The 21233-nt window shown below is 31.1% G+C and overlaps 1 protein-coding gene across 5 annotated transcripts in view; it reads left to right on the forward strand.

Moving 5' to 3' along the window:
• The window catches only part of LOC106664298 (protein retinal degeneration B), a 39016-nt gene that overhangs the window by 8962 nt on the left and 8821 nt on the right, over nt 1–21233 (forward strand). For 2 of the 5 annotated variants that reach the window (XR_002910719.1, XM_014389900.2), the window contains exons 1-14: nt 5067–5340; nt 16461–16658; nt 17482–17586; nt 17646–17778; nt 18063–18266; nt 18335–18474; nt 18547–18664; nt 18740–19067; nt 19146–19312; nt 19431–19523; nt 20097–20267; nt 20347–20509; nt 20568–20785; nt 20861–20947. Coding sequence is in view for 4 of the 5 variants with exons in the window: in XM_014389900.2 (XP_014245386.1) it covers nt 17509–17586; nt 17646–17778; nt 18063–18266; nt 18335–18474; nt 18547–18664; nt 18740–19067; nt 19146–19312; nt 19431–19523; nt 20097–20267; nt 20347–20509; nt 20568–20785; nt 20861–20947 (1900 nt within the window). In the remaining variant the exon portion in view is untranslated. Of the gene's footprint in view, nt 1–5064; nt 5341–16460; nt 16659–17481; nt 17587–17645; nt 17779–18062; nt 18267–18334; nt 18475–18546; nt 18665–18739; nt 19068–19145; nt 19313–19430; nt 19524–20096; nt 20268–20346; nt 20510–20567; nt 20786–20860; nt 20948–21233 lie in introns of those variants that run through there. The other 3 variants (XM_024229187.1, XM_024229186.1, XM_014389899.2) reach the window with 3 other exon arrangements.

Here is a 21233-nt window from a genome sequence, read left to right on the forward strand (position 1 = left end):
GAAATAGAAAGAACAAATTATTGTAAAATCAACAATGAAGTAAATGGATAAAGTGAGAGTATGTTGAACTTATAAGTTATATTTTTGTACAGAGCATATTTTGTTGAGTAACAAAATTAGATATAGATTTTTCGTAAGATTCTTAAAAACCAGATTAGAACTTTCTAGAATTGAAACATAATTTTACGATTTACAAATTAAGTAAAATGATTATTAACGTTTTACAAGTTAATTTAAAAGTATATAATAAAAAAGATAATAATAAAGTAATAAATAAAAGTATAAAAGTACATATATGATGTGATGTTAACTACGAAACTATTAAATAAGGGAAATGCTAATCTGTAGTATTATATTCAGCATATTTACTTAATAAGTATTCTTTAAGTTTTACTTTAAATGATTTTATGCTTTCTATTTGAACTATATGTTTCGGTATTGAGTTAAAGATTTTACAAGCTTTTATTTTAAATGAATTGCTATGTGTTTTTGTTCCGTGTTTTGGTAGATGAATTAAGTAATTAGCTGTTCTGGTATTAATGTTAAGGATATTGAATTAAAATTAAAATTATGAAACATGTAAGAAAGGTTTTTTGTTCGTAGTATTTTGTATAAAAAGGTCGCTATGGAATAGATTTGTAGGCCTTTAATTTTTAACATTTTTAATATCAGAAGAAATACATGCAAAAGTAACTTAGAACTTTAAATAAAAGACCAAATAAAGCCTTTAAGGTATAGACGAATGTTTTTTTTTGTTTGGCAGCCCCGAAGCACTAACAAAATACACAATCACACAATAAATACATTCATACCTACCTGTTTTTCTGAAACCTACGTTATACCAGACTGCATCTCACGATCCCCAAATAACTAAGTCACTAAACACCACACATTATTGCTAAGGAAACTCTAAATTTTTTCAATTGTTATTAAATTGAAAAGAAAATTTGAAAGTTTTCACCTCAGGGCTTGGATTTTGTGGTTTCTTTATGGCACGTGGAGGAGATTGCAAAAGTATCAAACTACCAAGGTTTTGTTCTCATGTTTTGCAGCAATTGGAAGTTGTCTGATTTTTCGATAATCATCACACCAGACCGCATCTCACGATTTCTGAATAATTACCAATAAATACATTCATACCAACATACATTGATCGCACTTATTTCGTTTAGTAGATACAGTACTCGATATTCCTCCATCTACCTGTTCCCTACAATAAACTAATCTTAATTAGAGTCGATGGGGTATTTTTTACACAAGCTGAGAGGCGATGGAGAAGCTACTTCGCCATCAGCCCCTCCCCATTCACACCAATAAATATATTCACTCATACAAGACACAGAAACACAAAACACATAACTTCTATATACAATAAAAAAATTCCCAATTCCCTTAAAAAGCGGAATAGGGGACCCTGAAACTCGCTGCTGTGTCCGAGAACGCTCTTTAAATCTGGCGACATACCTACTCGCGCCCTGTAGGATGCCTATAGACGAGTGTTAATATTAGTTTTAATTATTTAACCATTTTTATCGAATTAATAATTTGTTTAAAATTGTGGTAAATTTTTCAGTTATTTGAATATGAATACTACGGATTTAAAGAATGTCAATTATAATTTGTTAATCATATATTACACTTTGGAGTACATAAGTTGAGATGTTCAATGTATTATTTATGTTACATTAGTTTTACAACTGATTATATATTTATAATTTGTAGTTTTTCAATTATCTAATGTTTAATTTTTTATTTATTTTCAATTAGCGAAAATATCCCAATTTATCATTATTTGTAAATATCGTTTCATAGTTTAAACAAATAAGTAAAACGGATTTTTCATTATTTTTTTATATCGGTGTTTTGATTTAGCACCGGTTTTATTAGATCTTACGACTTAAATTACTTATTTTATTGTATTTTTTATTATTTTCGACTGGAGTGACCGGACAATGATTGTGTCATGTGGACTATGATTCTTTAGAGTTAGTTTCTTTACATTTACNTATATTTATGTATATTTTTTTTTAAAACAAAAGTATGTTTAAAAAAATTGACAAGGATAGTAAATTAATAAATGTTATGTACGAATATTAATACTTACTACAGTTCGAATTGATTGATATTGAGAAAGTTTAATCAATTAATTAAAATATAATGCATATTCATTCACTGACAGTTTTGTAATTTTTTTAACTGGTTAGAAATAAGCGTTGTTGTTGGATATTTTTTTGTTTTACAGCCGTTTATTGATGAGGTTTATTAAAACAACATCCTCGATGAAAGTTTATACAAATAGACGATTTTGTTGTTTATGTAGCATGTTATTTGATTGGATAGTAGACTGCGAGGAAGGGAGATGTTAAATCACAATTTTCTTTCGTACAACGGCTAAATTGCGATGTTGCCAAAACCGTGGATTACGTTTATAAATACAAGGAGGAGAATTTACAGCGACCTACGAGGAAACTGTTAACGTTTAGGCAATTTATGCTATAGGATTTACCCGAAATTTCACATACGACGTAAACAAACGCGAAGTCAGATAAATGTATACCTATGTTTTTCTAATACATATTCTTGCTCTGTAGTGTATGTATTGTATTTATTATTTGTATTTATTATACTAGATTTTAAAAAATCCACAGTGAATTATTAAGAAAAATCTCTCTCTTCTTTCCCTTCTCTCTCTCTCTCTCTCTCTCTCTCTCTCTCTCTCTCTCTCTCATATCATTCTTTCTCTTTGTTCTTTCCGTCACTGGTTCTCTCTTTCTACTGATTCTTCTTAAAATATTCTAATAAAAGACGTCATTAGCACATTAGCATAAACTTTCTCTCTCTCTTTCTCTCTCTCCCATTCACTCATTCTCTCTCTCTCCCTCTCCCCCATTCACTCATTCTCTCTTTCTCTCCCCCTCTCCCCCATTCACTCATTCTCTCTCTCTCTCTCTCTCTCTCTCTTTTTATTATTTACCAAATAAATACGTAGGCATAAGTTTTTTAGGTCAGGATTATTTTTTGCATTCGGCCAAGTATGTTTTTTTTCTCGAACAGTGTTTAAAAAATGTACAAATGCGAACAAGATTCGAACGTCTGTTGCGTGAGGGGGTCAGCGATGAGAACTCATGTTTTGCGTAAATGAAAGAGGCTGATGTAGCCCCCTATCTTTGACAGATGTCACGTACCGCTTGACTGCATTGTTCACCGGGGTAGGAACATACGTTTTGATTTTCTCTCCCCGTTTTTCGGAATGTGTAAAAAATACGGGGAATTAAAATAGCCCCTGCTTCCTATCTATATCTTCCTTCTCATCCAAACACAATTATCGAATCCTGCGAGTGGGGGGTAGTCCTAGAGAAGGTTTACCTTTGACATTTCGCTTCCCCGGAGCCCTGGGTGGCCCCACAGCCCACCCACCGCCACAAAACTCTACATTTATCCGTACAACAGAGATTTAAGCCACTTTTCCCAAGTGGATTCGTGTGGTATTTTGTTTGCGGCTATGACATTTCGAACCCGCACGTTAAAAATGTTGTTTATTGGTTCGAACAGACTTTTAAAAAAAATATTTCACCTTTACATTAACGTTTTTGACACTATACAGAAGGTATTATCGTAAATATTAAATAAATGTTATCATAAATTGTTTTTTTAAGATTAATATTTTGAAATTTCTTTTATTATTTAATATACGATTTAAGTATGAAATAAAAGTAAATGTTAACACCAGGATTCCAATTAATCGGCGAATTTATAAATATTCTGTTTTAATCATCGTCAGACATGAAATAGTAACTATTTTGGCCATTTCCTGGAACTGCCCATATCTGCGTATCGACTTATTGACTTCTCGGTTTATCAAACGTGAAATCATATTTGCCAAATGCCAGACACGTTACAGTTTATCGACAACGCTTTCTCATATCTACAAAACGGAATTAAACTGTGCTTTTTACGGGTGAAATTTAGATTTCGGTTCGATTCCCGGCTTCGCCCGGCCTGTTTTGCAACGTAATTTGAGGTTTTCCACGGTTTATTTTGATCATTTTGATCGGTTTTCCTCCTTTCGCCTCCCAAAGGAAAGAAATTAACTTTCCTCGCCTTTGCACAACAAATAAAACGTTGGCCCGCAAAGGAAAATTTATTACGGGATCGTCCAGGATCACATTTACCCCGAGAAACTCCATTTATCGCCTATCCTTATTTTTTATAAATAACAACCGAGGGACCAACTTTTACACCATAAAATCTATAAAAAAGAATAACTTGATTTCTAATTGAAACTAATTAATAGAAAAATGATACGGTAGTCGTCATTGTCTTTTTCTTTATTATTCTCGCCTTTATCTTTTCTTTTCACGCCTGTCGGGCCAGAAGTTCCTGTTACTCAATGAACAATAAAATCCTTCGACTGATGTGTGAGAGCGCGCATGCGTTTGTCCTGATATCAGGCTTTAAGGCAAAATTTTAAATATAACAAATAACAGAAATAACCAATCGACAATGAATTAGTACAGAATATTAAAACAGTGATTCGCGCATAATTTGGTTTACGTGTGAGGTCTATTTTCTTGTTAGTTCATACTTTTTCTAAAAGTTTAAGCGTACATTGTACATTATTAGTTAGAGATGGCTTATAATTTTTTAATGATTGATGACTGATAGCTTCATTATTTCATTATTTATTTCGTCGTACCAGCGCATAAATAATTTTCTTATGTAAAGAAAATTATTGTTCATTACGTAACAATTTGTATTGAATAAAGGTTTACAAAGCGAAAGATGCTTTAGAGTAAATTTATAGTTAATAGTGTTTTTTTATATAATTAAAAAATTTAATGTCTCAGAGCATTTGAATTGATTGGCTAACAACGTTTGTAGTTGTTCAAAATGGATTTTCTTGTGTTCCAATGTTTTTACATAAAACTTAATTGTACAGAACAGTTGTCGGAATTGCAAAAATCATATACCCAGCGTATATGGTGGCCAATTATTCTCACGAAATTGATGTGTATTAAACACACTTATAACGTAGAAGGGCAATTATACATTGAAATTGAATTCTCCCAAGTGAAGGGGGGCTGACGGGATGTTATGTTGGCAGCATAGCGAGTGGGGGCGGCGAATCGGACCTGGGTTTAGCCCAGTTCGCCACCAGGCTACAGCCATTGCGTTTCGCCCCTTTTTCCAGCCCTTGTAAACAAGTTGAAAGTTGGACGTTTTTGGGCTGAAAATTCCAACGATTTTGGCCGGTAGTATTTTAAACCCGACGCCAGAACGGTTTACCCTCAACCAAGTAAACTTGACACTGGTCCAAAGACGGATTTAGACTATTCGTATGTAAGTATCATAGTATTTTTTTTTTAATTAACACAATTGTTATTAATTTATACGGTTTAAAATTTAAAGTTTTCTTGAATGAATTCCCTATGGGAAACATTCATTTCTTTATTCTTTTATAAACAGACAATTTTTTTTTATTTATATAAACTGAAAAGATAGAATGTAGGGCAACCACCTGTGTCCGACTCCCTATTTACCAAACCTTAATTGTGGGCCGATACAATTTTTAATCCTCCTTTGGTTATAATAAATCCTTGAAAATAGTTTAAAATTAATGAAACCACTGTCTAACATTGTTCCTCCATTTTACCGTTACATAACATATCGTTTGGGGGGGGATTATATCCCTTGATATAAATCGCGATAAAGTTTTGTATTTTAAACTTTTATTTTTTATAATAACATAATAAATTTACTCAAGGGGATTTTTCCGAATAAATAACGAAAATTTAGTTATGTTTACCTGACCCAAACATTTCTAGTAGATTATTTTTTCATTCATTTTATTTAAAAATTTAACTCTTACGGTTTACTTCATTACTTTTAACAGTTGCTTATAAAGGTAATCGAAAAGTTGAGTATTATATTATTTGGAATGAAGCATATTACTAATCATATAAATGTAATGACCATTACGTAATTGTGTTTTGCGCATCAATTTCTTGATTAAAAGAATAGCTAAAGAAATTGATCTCATGTCCAGGGCACATCTCTTATTAATGAACTTCAGTTATCAAGTTTAAATTTAAATGGATTAAGTCTGAACTTGATTATATAAAAGGTTCTAACGAAATTATGCTCTGTTGGGCTGTTATTTCTATTAATTTATATAATTAACAACTATTTTCTATGTACAGTTTTGCTATACATAAAATTGTAACAACTTGCTGGATTTAAAAGAAAATAATATACACTATTAACAAACCCAAGCAAACCAATGCAATTCAACATTTTGTTATAAGTTTATTTTATTATATTTTTATATTGTTGAAGAGGGTTTGGTGAAAATTTGTTGAAGGTGATTACAAACCAGAGCCTCATCATAAATTAATATCAGAATTCGATTATCTTTTAATTTCCGAGTTAAAATTTAACCATTAAAGCTACGAAGTGACCTTTAACGGAATTTCAATTGACTTGATTAAATCGCTCGGCATCGTTTATAATGGTGGTTGATATTCATCTGAGAAATCATCATATCATTGCCACATGACTAGGAATTTTTATTTGTTTAAGTTTATTTTTGGAGTTTCAGAAATAAAATTATCTTGTTGAAAAATGTATTTCTTTTTGCAATTTTATTTAATTGGCCGTTCATGCTGTTTCAATATTATATACACGTGTTGTCCGCTAAAAATGATAATTTTTAATTAAGGTTTTTAGTTGAGATAAAATAGTCAGTGTCACGAGCGGGATTCGAACCCACGACCTTCGGCTAAATACGCCGCTACTCTTCCACTTAAGCTATCGTGACTTCGATCCACTCGGACACCAATTTCCCATCTCAACCCCACCTTTTGAATTTTCCCTCTTTTTTGTAGAGTAGCGGCGTATCTAGCCGAAGGTCGTGGGTTCGAATCCCACTCGTGACACTGACTTTTCTATCTCAAGTAAAAACCTTAATTAATTGAAAGATATTAATTGGTCAAGCGGACCACGAAAACTAGTTAATTTAATAAGAGGAAAAATTTTAATGCTGTTTCTGTAACTAAACATTTGTTCATGGGTCTCATCGATCTCCGAATCTGAAATATAATTTATTTCCTTATGCTTTCCAGATGTCGAACACTTTTCTTTCCATTGTACCGTGTTTTATGTTTCCAAACTGTTGTAAAATATCAATTGTTGAAATGATGTTTTCAGACTTTTCTTTTTTGGCTGAACCTTTTCATTTTGAAACATCCTCATTTTAGCGGAAGTAAAACAACAAATTTGTTTAAAGTCACAGTTATATANATTATATATATGAAACCAATTATAGATTTGTTTGAGAAACTTCTATTGGTCATACTTACCTAATAAAAGATTACTTTGGCCTCTTAAATTTATTGGCTTTAACCTGAGTGGTTGTGGAAAAAAATCTGTGATTTCTCACTGAAACTAAGTGATATGATGGCTGAGAGCCAATTAAATTTAATTCATGGTAAATGTAATATTTTAATCCTTTACAGTTGTTCCAATTTAAAAAAAAATACAATCTGTTTTACTCTTTGGAAATATTATTATACTTTAATTAATTCAAAGTGTATAATGACTTTTTTTAAGGGATCTTTTTTATTTTTTAACGTGTTTTCCATTTTCAGCCTCAAAAAGTATAAATAAATATTCCTGGTTTAACCGTGATGTGTAACGAAATGAGTTTATTTGGTAATTAGAATTATAAATTGAACAAAAAATGTTGGGGAATGTAGAAATATTGTCTAGAGTATCTAAATAATTAATGACAACTGATAGGCATGCTGACAGATTTTTGATTTATACACCTTGAAAGGGACAGAACAATTGCTTATAATATTAAAAGTATGAAATGTTCAGTTAACAATCATGAAGATGACAGACACGTAAAAGCAATTGGAGTTTTAAATGCTTTTATACTGTTCTCTTTTTTCTTCCCAAGCGTATTTCCATTCGCGCGGCGCAGAAAGTATACCATCCGGCAAGACTCGATAGCATTGCTGGTTTAGCCTCGAAGTCTTTATCTACTATAATTTTGTTTATTTGATAGTTAATACTTTAATTGAACAAAAAAAAGTTGCAGAAATTCTAGCATATCGAAAAAATTAATGACAACTTATAAACACGTTGATGAATTGTTGATTTTACTTAAGTTGAAAGGAACAATAATTGTTAATAATATTCTATATTAATGAAAGTAAGCTGTCTAGATTTTAAAAAAATCATTAAAGCGACAGGTATACAAACATTCCAATTCAATTGGAAAATTGGATTTATATATATTTTTAAAAGGTTTGAGCTTCTCTTTCCTTCCCAGCTGATTTCCATTTACACGGCGCAGAATTATACCATTTTGCAAGACTCGTAACATTGCTATTGTAGCCACGACGCCTTTATACTACTCTAATTTGGTTTATTTTATAGTTAATATTTAATTGAACCAAAAAAAGAATATCTGAAAAATTAATGACAGCTTATAAACAAGTTGACGAAATTTTGATTTTACATAAATTGAAAGTAATACAATACGTTTTATTAACATTTTATATCAATTGAAGTAAACAACGTCTATATTAAAAAAACATCATTAAACCGACAGACAGAAAAACGCACAAATGCGATTGGCATTTGCATTTTTATAGGTAAAAAATCTGTTTTTCTTACCAACTTATTTTTCATTAACACGGTGATACCATTCTGCAAGACCCATAATATTGCTCTTTTAGCCACGACGCCTTTATACTACTCTAATTTGGTTTATTTTACAGTTAATATTTTAACTGAACAAAATTCTGGAATATCTAAAGAATTAATGGCAACTTATAAACACGTTAACGAATTGTTGATATTACTTAAGTGGAAGATAACAATAATTTTTAATAATGTATTATATTAATAAAAGTAAGCCACGTCTAGGTTAAAAAAAAATCATTAAAGCGACAGACATACCAACATTTCAATCCAATTGGAACATTAGATTTTTATGTATTTTTAAAAGTTTGAACCTCCCCTTCCTCCCAGCTGGTTTCCATTTGCACGACGCAGAAAATATACCATTCGGCAAGACTAATAACACTGCTCTTTTAGCCACGACGCCTTTATACTACCCAAATTTCGTTTATTTTATACTTAATATTTTATGAACAATAAAAAGTTTGCAGAAATTCTCGTATAGCTAAAGAATCAATGATAACTTATAAACACATTGACAAATTGTAGATTTTATTGTACTTAAGTTGAAAGTTACAACAATTTTTAGTAATATTAATACTAATAGTAATATTATATTAATTAAAGTAAGCAGTCTAGATTTTAAAAAATCATAAAAGCGACAGGCATACAAACATTCCAATCCAATTGGAATATTGGATTTTTATTTTTTTTAAGGTTTGAACCTCTCTTTCCTCCCTAGCTGATTTCCATTTACACGGCGCGGATAGTATACCATTCGGCAAGACTCGAAAGTATTGCTGGTTTAGCCTCGACGCCTTTTATTATACGCGCCTAATGTTCAAATAATGAGTTTTACCCCTGTAATTTACTAAATTAATTAATTAAAATTTAACGTTAATCTTTTTAATCATTAAAAGAAACAATAAATTGTACATGCATAATTATTGAATTGACAATAACTTACAGAAACTCTGTTCGGTGTGGGAGCATTATTGTTATAAATTATTGTTATAATATATTTTTATTTGATATCTTTATTTACATCAGGATTTATATCGTTTCATTAGATTTATTAAATTTGCACTTGGAACATTTAATCAATTTTTGAAATGTATTATACAGTAGTATTTGGTATTACAAAAAAAATTTTCACTGAGGTTTAATTATAAAGGTGTTTTATTATTTAATATTAAGTCGTAAAATCAATAAGTGGTTAATATGTTGTGCCTCAGTTTAGCAATAATTGCCAAATCAAAATGTACGAAGCTTGTGAATATATTGATTGAATTGACCGTTCCCAGGAATCATTTCGTGAGATAAATTTACCCTCCAATCCTGCGAAATTTATGGCTTGATCTTCGAGTTAGATTCTCTGCTTTGAAGTTATAGAAGTTTCATTTGGCTTTAACGTATAATATGTATTGTTATACAGAATCCAGTTTTCATACCAAGTCACTAATCTTCTAAGAAACGGGTCGTTACGCCGCTTCTATGAAGGAGATCACAAACGGAAATGTGGTCCCTTGAATTTCTTCCAGTTTAATGAATGCGCCATCAAAATCTGACACATCCAAAGTTTCTGTAAATGTCTAAAATTAGCCGTTATACGGCGTGATTTTCCGCCAAATCTCGAGCCGAATAGCGCGGGTTTTTTTCATTAAAATTTTAATCTAACTGCTCTCGTCACTAAGACTATATTCTGAAATTTTTTTGGATGTTGTTTTGAGTAAAACATAAATTCGTGATCGTCGTTAAATTCATCATTTCTTAAAGAGACGTTAAACTGCTTTTTTTTTAATCTCGCCACCCTTTCACATTTATACTGAGACCGAACAGTTGGTGTTTTACAAGGCAAAATTAAAAGCAATTCTTTTTTAATTAGTGTACTAGTTCATTTCATGTATAAAACCTCTCTTACAATCTTTAATAATAAATTCAATGAATTGTCTGTGTTTCTATGCTGTGTGTAAAAGCAATGCTTTGGAAAAGAAAAAATGCCTGTAATAAATATTTTTTTAAATTTCAGAATATACATCCTTAAGTTTTTTATTTTAAACTTTTTTCCTTGCATCTTAACTTTAATTTAGATAAATATAATTCTAGGTGATGAAAATTGTAAACTTTTAAATGGTATATGTGCATTCGTGATTTGAAAGGTTCGCATGGTCTGATAGGCCGTGTTTGATATGTGTTTCCGTGTTGTGTCATTGAGGTATCTCGGTCATGTTCTTTCCGTCGGTTCTGCCTGTATCGTCAGGTGTACATAAACCCCGATAGCCATAATTTCCAGTATCAATGCCTCGCACGTAACCGTTTTGCCAACAGGAGAAAATTTAACACGACCTCACACGCGCCGTGGTACCAAAGCCTTCTTGTACTGGGGAAAAATATTGTCTTGACTACGCATTTTTCATGAATCGTCGATGTTCTGTTGGCGAAAGAGAATTTCAAAGCGGTGAAAGCCATAAAAGAACATAATGGGAAATTTCATACTGCCCGACCTGAAAGGCTGTTTGGCCGTTGATAGGAGATTGCGAAGATTCCGTTTTGCTTGATAGTTAACTTTCCAAGCAATGAAAAACCGATAGAAATCATGAATTATACTGTACATAGACTTTAACGAACTTCCGAGAAATCTAATTAGTGCATGACTTGCTTTAAGAAAGTCTCCCTTTTTTTCTCTCTCTCTCTCTCACACACACACTACACACTCACACACACACAAAATGATTTTTAGTGCAGAACTTTTAACAATCTATATTTGGCAGTAATAATATAAATATAAAAGAATTACCGATTGTTTGTAACAATAGGATCTCACTATTTTTGGTACTATTTATAATATTTAAAATATTTATAATAGCAAATACATTTGAGAATAGTAATACAATCAAAGGACTACAAATGCAAACATTTTTGATATTTTTTTATGCCAGTAAGGTATGAGTAAGTGCAAGTAGTTCCACAATCCTTTATTAATAAATATCAAGTACAAATAATGTAATCTGCCTTAATCTACAATACAGGGCAGTTAATGTTGGCTACTTCGCTAGATATACCAAATTATCGCCGAGTAGTCCATAAGTTGACTTCACCCTTTCGAAGGGAGAACAAAAGGAAAATAAGTAAAACCTATTAGTATAATTGTATCTTTAGCGCTATGTTTCCTGCAGAGGATGTTTGCATTATTGACTTTTCGAAGAACTTATAAAACAGTTAAATGATTTTTTTTATAATTAATTTCCCTTCCGACATGTTTATACTGTTGAACATTTTGTCAATGCTGTGTTTTGTATTGATTTTGTTAGGTTTAACTTTAATCTCTATTGTTTGGTAGCTTTTTATATTCTTATTTACGAATTTATTTCCTTGTTTTGCTTTCCTTTTTTGAATTGTCTGGTGATTAAACGACACTATTAAACCCACCAATATGAACAAATAATAGTTTTTATAATTATTAGAAAAATTAGCAACTAAAATAAAGATCTACTGTAGCAATCTGAAAACTCGCAGAAATAAAAATATTAGTTTAAATTTTTACAGAAAACTAAGTTTTAACTCATTTCATCTGAATTTCCAGCTTTAAGTTTTTACGTATAACATAAACTCTGTTTATCTTTTTACTTACTTGTTAATTACCTTAAAAATGAGTAGTTTTTTTAGAGAATTTATTAGGCATATTGTTTTATATAAAGTTGTTTTAATTATTTTTTAAAGTAAAGTTAGAAGCATTAAACTAAGTTTACATTATAAAACTATATGGTTTTAGCCCAATTTCATAAATATAACAGGTAATGTATTTATGTATATTTTTAAAAAATCGATTTTAGCATAAATTCCTTGTAGTAGTTTTCCTTGTAATTAATACTGTCGTGTTTAGTTAATTTTGCGTCCTAAGCATGGTTTTCATTTTTAAGCTCCCGCTTGTAACTCATCGCGCTCGGATGACAAGTTAATTATGTTGATTTATCGGCATCCGGGCATTCCTTCCTCTCTGGGTAAAACGAAATGAATTAATGCTCAATTTAAGAACTATGCTTGATGGGCTGATCAAGGGGGATTGGGACGATAAATAACTTTCTTTCCTTTCTTTTTGTGTGTTTTGCTTAATGGAACGAGTTATTCGAAAATATGACGAGTTTTGTACCCTGAAAAATTAGTCAAATTATTTTATTTTAAACATCAAAGGGAAATTCTTTTTTTTTACGCAATTAAAAATCATTGAACTGACAAAGCAGACATGGGCCTTTTGAGTTTTGAAGTATATATTTCAGATAAAAATTCATACTAAGACTTTTCTTATTTTCTTTTGTAACCTGGTTTAAAACTAAAAATTTCAATCCGCTGGATTTCCCCCAAAAATCTGAAATCATAGTGTTTTAATTGACCCCTGGTAAAGATTATTTCCAATTAGGATTCACTTCAAATCAAGCTTGGGAAAATTGAGAATTGTGCAGAATGTAATAAAGTGACATTTAATACCAACCAAACCCAAGTATTGCATATAACAGAGCGTAAAATGCAAAATATATTTAGAATATACTTAAATTAGAAAACAACTTAATCTAGTAAATTAAATTAGTTAAAATAACTTGGAATCAAAGTCATAGATCTAAATTGGTAAAGCTAAATAGAGTAAATTGCCGAAAAAGGATTAAAATTGCCTCTGCCTAGAGCAACTAAAGTCCAATGATATATTAAAAGTGAAGCACTTTATATCCTGTACAAAGGAGTCTGTACTGACATATACAGCACCGGTTAATTGATTTAAAAATTAGGTTTTTGAGTTAACAAAACTATCATAGAATAAGGACATTCAGAAACAAATGCCTCTTCGTTAAGGTTACTCTCGAGAAAATATTTTTAAAAAACCATAATAAAATAAAACAATAAGTTTCTGAATTGCTTGGTTTTGAATCATACACATCAGAAGAAAAAACTATCATTAACTTGTTTGATTCAGTAGTGCAAAATATATTCCATTCAGCTATATTCACAAATATTGTTGCTTTGACAGTTGATGATTGTTTATTTTTAAGTCTGGAGTTTTTTGGTCTGGTCAAGGAAGACTAGGATTAGATAACATTTAATTTGATTGATTTTTTGTGTAAACAATAATTATTTTAAAATTATTTTATAANAAATTATATTATTATTATTATATCATTTTAAATTATTATGCGTTTTCTTTTTGTGAATTTGTAAGTTACGTGGAAAACATCATCTCATCTTTAATTTGTAAAAAAATTATAATTAGAATACAAATGTTTTCTGGCTAATTTAAAATTTTCTGGATTGCTTGTATAATTATACACATCAGAAAAAAACACCTATTGTTTGATTCAATAGTGCAAAATATATTCCTTTCAGCTGTATTCACAAATATTGTTGCTCTAACGGTTTATGATTGTTTATTTCTAAGACTGTATTTTTTTGGTCTGATCAAGGAAGATTAGGTCGATAAATAACATTTAAAGTGATTAATTTTTTGTGTAAACAATAATTATTTTATTAAAAATAATAAATTATATATTATTAAAATAATAAGTTTTATTATTAAATTATTTTAAATTATTATGCGTTTTCTTTTTGTGAATTTGTAAGTTGTTTGCGAAAAAACTATAATTAGAATACAATTGTTTTCAGGCTAATGTAAAAGCCAATAATCAACTTACCGACTGCATTGAGTAAATAATATTATATTTTTAAAATTACATACACAGACAAAATAATTTAATCGTGTTTTATTTATAAGCATATAATTTATTCAGGGATTTTTAATATGATTAAACTGAAATCTCGTAATGTCGTTTTCACGGCGCCGAGTGTATACCATTCTGCAAGACTAGGAAATGTTGCTGATTTAGCTGTAACGCCTTAAACTTCTCTCTTAAAAGCAATAACGTCAAATTATTTAACTATTTTATGTTAATTTTCATAAATTAATATTTTCGATTTTGACTGAAAATCGAACTTTTTAAATGGTCGATGTAAATATGAACTTGTGATGATAGTTGATCGAGTTTTGTTTTTAATTAAATTTTTGCACGTAGGGTCTATTTTTCTCGAGTATTACCCTTTTTAAATCAAACTACTTTTCTACCATTAAAATTTTATTGTTATATTTAATCGAACAGTGTGAACAGTGATAAAACTCAAAATAAAGGGGACGCTAAATATTTATTAAGCCATAAACAAAAAACCAGCGATAATGACGACGGTTCCATAAACGGTCCCAAGGATTTTGAGTAAGCACACGCCGTCTTCAAATTATTAATGTTCCATTGATTTTGCACGGATTTAAATAGGGGCTGCATTAATTAAATGACGTGACGTTATTTACAAACGTAATAGTCCGTCTGCTTTAACGTCACGAAATCACCTTGAAAAAGGCATTTGCGGCCGTCTGTCCTCTCGTGTTCAAGAAAGTAAAACAAACTTTGTAACAAACAGGAAATTTAGTTGAATGGAAAACTGACAAGATGACACTCCGTCGAGTTATATTTAAAATTAAAATTCATATCTTGATATAAATGTCAACAAGTATCGACTGTGGGTTTTAGTGGAGGCATTATTTTTATAATAAAAACATTGTTTATTGGTGCGTTACTTTATTTATTTATTTTTGTAGGAATAAAAATAATCTTTTTTCAGGTCATCAAAGACACAAAATCCGTTTTTTTCTTTTCTTTTTTAATAAACATTCGGAATATTCCCATCAGGAAAACTCAAAACTAATGAAACTTTAAAAAAGGATTAAAGGATTAAAAAAATAAAAGGAAAAAAGGACTTTGTTGTTGTTTGATGATCCAAAAAAGATTTTGAAGTATAGTGGAATTCATTAGGTCATGTCCAGAAGATTTTCTACTTGGGGAATGCTGTATAGTACTTAACTTCAGAAGGATGAAAAGGTTTGAGAGGGTGATTAGGAGGAAATGGTATACCAAGATTATGCTGTAAACATACGTTTAGTGTTATATATTAGTATGTGGGTAATAAAATCCATTAGCATAATAATTTTTAAGAAGAGCAACGTACACTTTTCAAGCGAACTACTTTACATTACTAGGGTTGTGAACATTGAAAATAATTCATATCTTATATTCTTATTCCATATTACTTTATTCATAAATACATATTTAACAATAAATTATTTAAATAAGGGATATCATTACCTATGGCAGTACAAGTAGTAGTTCTTTTTTATGAAAATTAATGTATAATTTTTGTAGTATTGTTACATTATACATACATTGCTTATTTGGAGATCGTGAGGTGCCATCTGGTGTAATGTAGGTTTTTAAAAAACTTTTCCTTTATCATGCCAACGTTTCGATCTTTATTGATATCATAATATCTTTATCATCTTCAGGGCTTAAAGTGTTTGTTTTCCATGTAGATGTGTCATTCTTGAGTATCGTGTTGAGAGCCCTGAAGATGATGTCAATAAAGACCGAAACATTGGCGTGATAAAGAAAATGTTTTTCTAAAACCTACGTCACACCAGATCGCACTTCACGATCTCCAAATAATCATTGTCTAATGGGTACTAAACACCACACATTATACATACAATTTGATGTTATTTAAATCCCAACCAATGATATGCATAATTTAGCCTGCCGTATACAAATATTTATTTTAAACTTTGAAATTTTCACACTGCTGATTATGATTTCATAATAGCAATTTAACTTATTTACATTTTCACTTTGAATCGCTGCATTTATTCATTTGTAATTAAAACATTTTAATGTTGTGAATTTCAGATGGATAGTGTATTGATTTTTTTTCCCAGCTACTGATATTACAAATGATTTCTGACTTCATATCCTCAACAAAAGATGAATAGATTTTGACAGGAAGAGAGCATTAAAACAGCAGATATTACACCGATGCCATATTGCCTTTATGCCAGTGTTTGTACGAATAGCACAATAGAAAACATCTGATTCTACTACAACAAGGTACACTTTAAAGCTAACGCCACATTTAATCTAATTATTAACTCCATTAGATTTCCTGGTCCGATTGACCAAATAACTTCTTTCAATTAATTAATCTTTATGTAAGGTATTGGTTGAGATATAATCATGGCCATTCATTTGTCGCCGAAATTACACGACATTTGAAAAATGGCAAATAGGAGGGAAAATTCGAAAGGTGGGTTGAGATGGGGAGTTGGTGTCCGAGTGGATCGAAGTAACGATAGCTCAAGTGGTAGAGCAGCGGAGTATTTAGCCGAAGATCATGGGTTCGAATCACGCTTGTGACACTGACTTTTTTTGTCTCAACCAATACCTTACATAAAGATTAATTAATTGAACTAATTACTAACTTTGACAAATATCAGGTAATATTTTTATAAATATTGTTGCTGATATTATTAGTCTTGATCCCTCAGACAGCCTCAATTAGTGTATCTAGTGTATCAAATAAAGAAAGGAATGATATTTATTATTATTATTTGTCAATTACATTATTATATATTGTACATTTTAAATTGTTTGACATTGTTTGAAAAAATCCTCCTGAAGGGTTTCACGGTCTCTTTTAAACTGATCTAATCTTGTTACATTTACATCTGACTATGACACAAATTTATAATTTAATCAAGTGTCTTTAGCGGGAAAGAAATAAGCCACTAGCATTTAAGAAATACTTACACTTGTAATAAACATGCTACATTTATGTGAATATTTAATATTTATGAGTTATTGTATTAAAGTCTGCAAGACTTGTAGTTCGATATTGATTTATTGATGTCATTCAAATTAGGACTCATTACAGGAAAATGTTGTGACGAAGGACTGAACCATGTTGATAAAAGAGTACAGAATTCCTCTTCCACTTACAGTGGAAGAATATCGCATTGCCCAATTGTATATGATAGCAGTAAGTATTTTAGTTAATGACTTTCAGTCTAAATAAATTAATTTATTTTATTTTCAAAGAAAAAAAGCAGAGAAGAAAGTAAAGGAGCTGGAAGTGGAATAGAAATTTTAGTCAACGAACCTTACTCAAATGGACCAGGGGGCAATGGCCAGTACACACATAAAAGATATCATGTTGGCAGTCACTTACCTGGTAAATATGTCATTTTTGTCAGTAACAATCAACCTATTACATTGTGATGTTTCTTCTTTAAAAAATAACTCATAATTCTTGTGGTTTGTTTATTTTTCTTCAAAGATAACTAGGCTGATTTTTGTTTCATCTGTCAAACCTTTCTAACAATAAATCTGTAACTTCTAGTATTAGGTTTATTTTGTATTATGGTAAAAACTAAATAGATAATTTTAAACCATCTGTACATTTTATGCCTCTTTCAATGTAACATTGAATTTATTGAATAAAAAAACAACTTTCAGGATGGCTCAAAAGCCTGCTGCCAAAGTCTGCGCTTAGCGTCGAAGAAGAGGCTTGGAATGCATATCCCTACACTAAAACAAGATACACGTGTCCATTTGTTGAGAAATTGCTACTTGAAATCGAGACTTACTATTTCGCTGACAATGGACACCAGGAAAATGTGTTCAGTTTAACTGGAAGCGACCTTCGCAACAGGATAGTTGGTAATTTAAAGCGATATAAGGGAATGTTATAATTTTACTAATTGATATTCCTTTAAACTATTTTAAAGATGTCATTGATGTCGTCAAAGATCAACTCCAAGGTGGAGATTATGTCAGAGAAGAAGATCCAACAGTTTACGTGTCTCAGAAAACTGGCAGAGGGCCGTTACAAGAAACCTGGCTTCAAGATTATTGGAATGAATGCAAGGTAGTTATTGTTAAATAATAGTTTGTTTTTTTCGTTTTAATAAATTAAGTTAATAAAAAAAATATTTCACAGGGAAAGGATATGCCTTTACCTAATGGAAAATCTATAATGTGTGCATATAAATTATGTAAAGTGGAGTTTAGATACTGGGGTATGCAAACAAAGTTGGAAAGATTTATTCACGACGTTGGTAAGGATGATTTTTACACACATTGATTTATCATAATGGAATCAGTGTTGGAATTTCTCACAAGAATTTTTTTAGCACTTAGGAAAACCATGCTACGTGCTCATCGTCAAGCATGGGCGTGGCAGGATGAATGGCATGGACTTACAATGGATGATATAAGACAGATAGAAAGACAGACACAAGAAGCGCTTAAAATGACAATGGCAGGTGGGAGCGAAAGCAGCGGAGAAGATGGGACTATATCGGCAGGAGACAGTGGGAGCAATACCCTTGCAGCCAATCTTGGGAGTATTGAAAAACCTGAGGGTGATTCTGCCAGTCCACTAGCCAAGCATCGTGTTATGTCTGAATCAGAGACTCGCGCTGAAGTCAGCCCTGATGTTTCTCCAAAACTGAACCAAAGGTTTATTTTTTTTTTTTTAAATAAATCTCTTATAAAATAAAATACATGCACTATTTTTTATTGTTTTTTCATTTTTAGGGCTAGCGATGAAAGAAAAAGGCTTTGGAGCAATTCAAAGAACAGTCTACCATCTCCTACATCTTCACAGAGGTTTGAACTTGCTGCTGCCAGTTGGAGGATGGAAAGTATTGTCAGAGATTCTGATTCACCGAGTGAAGAGGACGATGAATTTTTTGATTGTCAAGGTATACAAATTATTATGTGGTATGGTTTTGCACTTTAGATACTATGTAGTTTTTATTAATATTTGTATATATAAAATTGAAAAGTGCAAATAAACTAATTTTGTTTTTTATATACCAGAAGAGTCTATGTCCCTAGCTACATGGACATCCTTGGAGGTCCTAAATGAAGAAGATTTGGATTCTTCCCCTCCTGTTATTGTTGAGACTCATGGTAAGATGAAAAAGTTTATAAAAAGAAATAAGTAATTTCTTATAAGTATAATTGATTTCTTTTGTAAACAAATGTTTTTATTGATTTAATTAATTCATGTTACAAAAAATTCCAGGATAGTAAAATCAGTTTTTACCAATGTAGACATAATATTTACAAAAGTCCAATTTTGGCTGACTGTTAAGCCTACAAACTTTAAACATATTGACTTTGACATTTTCGTTAGTGGCGTTCCCTGATATTTTTATTTATTTAAGCACTGCGGAGGCCTAGGACTAGGACTAGGAGGATAAGAATGGGTAGATCAAAAGGTATTCATTGTTTTAATAATGGTAGTTTTGTGCTACCCCTATTAACTTATGGTTAACAAAGTCCTCAAGTATTAATTGACGTTGGTTGTAGTCCCCAGACCCAAACTAGACCACTTCCTAATATCCCATATATGAGATCATTGAGGAATATCTGTTTTTTACAGTATTTATCTCCGAAATGAAACTCGGAGAAGTGTTAAACAAGTTTTTGTTTACAAATTTTAATAGAAATGTGTTAAATTTTTAATATTTTTCCTTCCAGATGACAGCATTTTCTCACAACGTTACCTCAAATCTTCTATGTCAGAAAGAGGTAGAAGCATAGACACTATTTACCCAGGATCTCCAACCTTGTCAATATCAACTGTTAATCAAGGAAGAGAATCTCCAATTACAATCCTAATGCTCGTCCTTCATGCTGGGAGTGTTTTAGGTAGATTTCTTCTTTTAACAGTCATTTACAAATTAAAAATTAGCTCATTAGTTATAAAATATGTACATTCGCATTGTAGATGCAAATATTGAACTGACAGCCAAGAAATCAGATTCAACAACATTCAGAGGTGGTTTAGAAGCTGTCATGAGATCCCATTATGCAAATATGATTGGGCATGTTGCTGTAAGACTTGTATCGTGTCCGGCACTTTGCACCGATACCTTAAGTATCCTTTCAGGGTATGTTTTACAATAGTACATTTAACGATAAGTATTTTAGTCTTGATTAATTTTTCAGGCTGAGCCCTTATAGCTTTGACGTTTCACCTAGCCTTTGCGATACAACTCACGTCACAAACGACTCGGTGCCCCTTGGCTCGATACCGATAATGTCGACTTGCACCCCGGAGTACAGCGATGCAGTCACAAAGACGGTCCAGACAGCAAACACGGCTTACCTTGATTTCATAAGATCTGAAGAAGGAAGTGGTTTCTGTGGACAAGTTGTACTAATTGGTACTGATCAAAATAAATTTGAAATTTCAAAATGTTATAGTGATTTTATTGGCATGATTCATTTCAAATTTTCAGGAGATTCGATGGGTTCCATTCTTGCTTTTGATGCACTCTGCAGGTCAGGGGAAGGGAAGATGGAAAACGAAGAAAATGAAAATATAGGTAATAACATATACAAATAATGTGTGGTGATTGGTGACTGTTAATCGATAATTATTCGGAGATCGTGAGATGTGGTCTGGTGTGATGTAGGTTTCAGAATAACATTTTCTTTATCGTGTCAATGTTTCGGTCTTTATTGAGATCATCTTCAGGGCCTGGGATTTACAAACATTGTTTAAATTTAACAAATACATGTAGGATGTGGCAAAAAGTGAATTTATACAATGCAAAAAATATATTTTTTATATTCAATCAAAGTATTTCTACTCACTCAAAGTGTTTGTTT

This window comes from Cimex lectularius, unplaced genomic scaffold (genome assembly GCF_000648675.2).
Source record: "Cimex lectularius strain Harlan isolate CLEC.00 unplaced genomic scaffold, Clec_2.1 scaffold98, whole genome shotgun sequence".
Classification (NCBI taxonomy): domain Eukaryota; kingdom Metazoa; phylum Arthropoda; class Insecta; order Hemiptera; family Cimicidae; genus Cimex; species Cimex lectularius.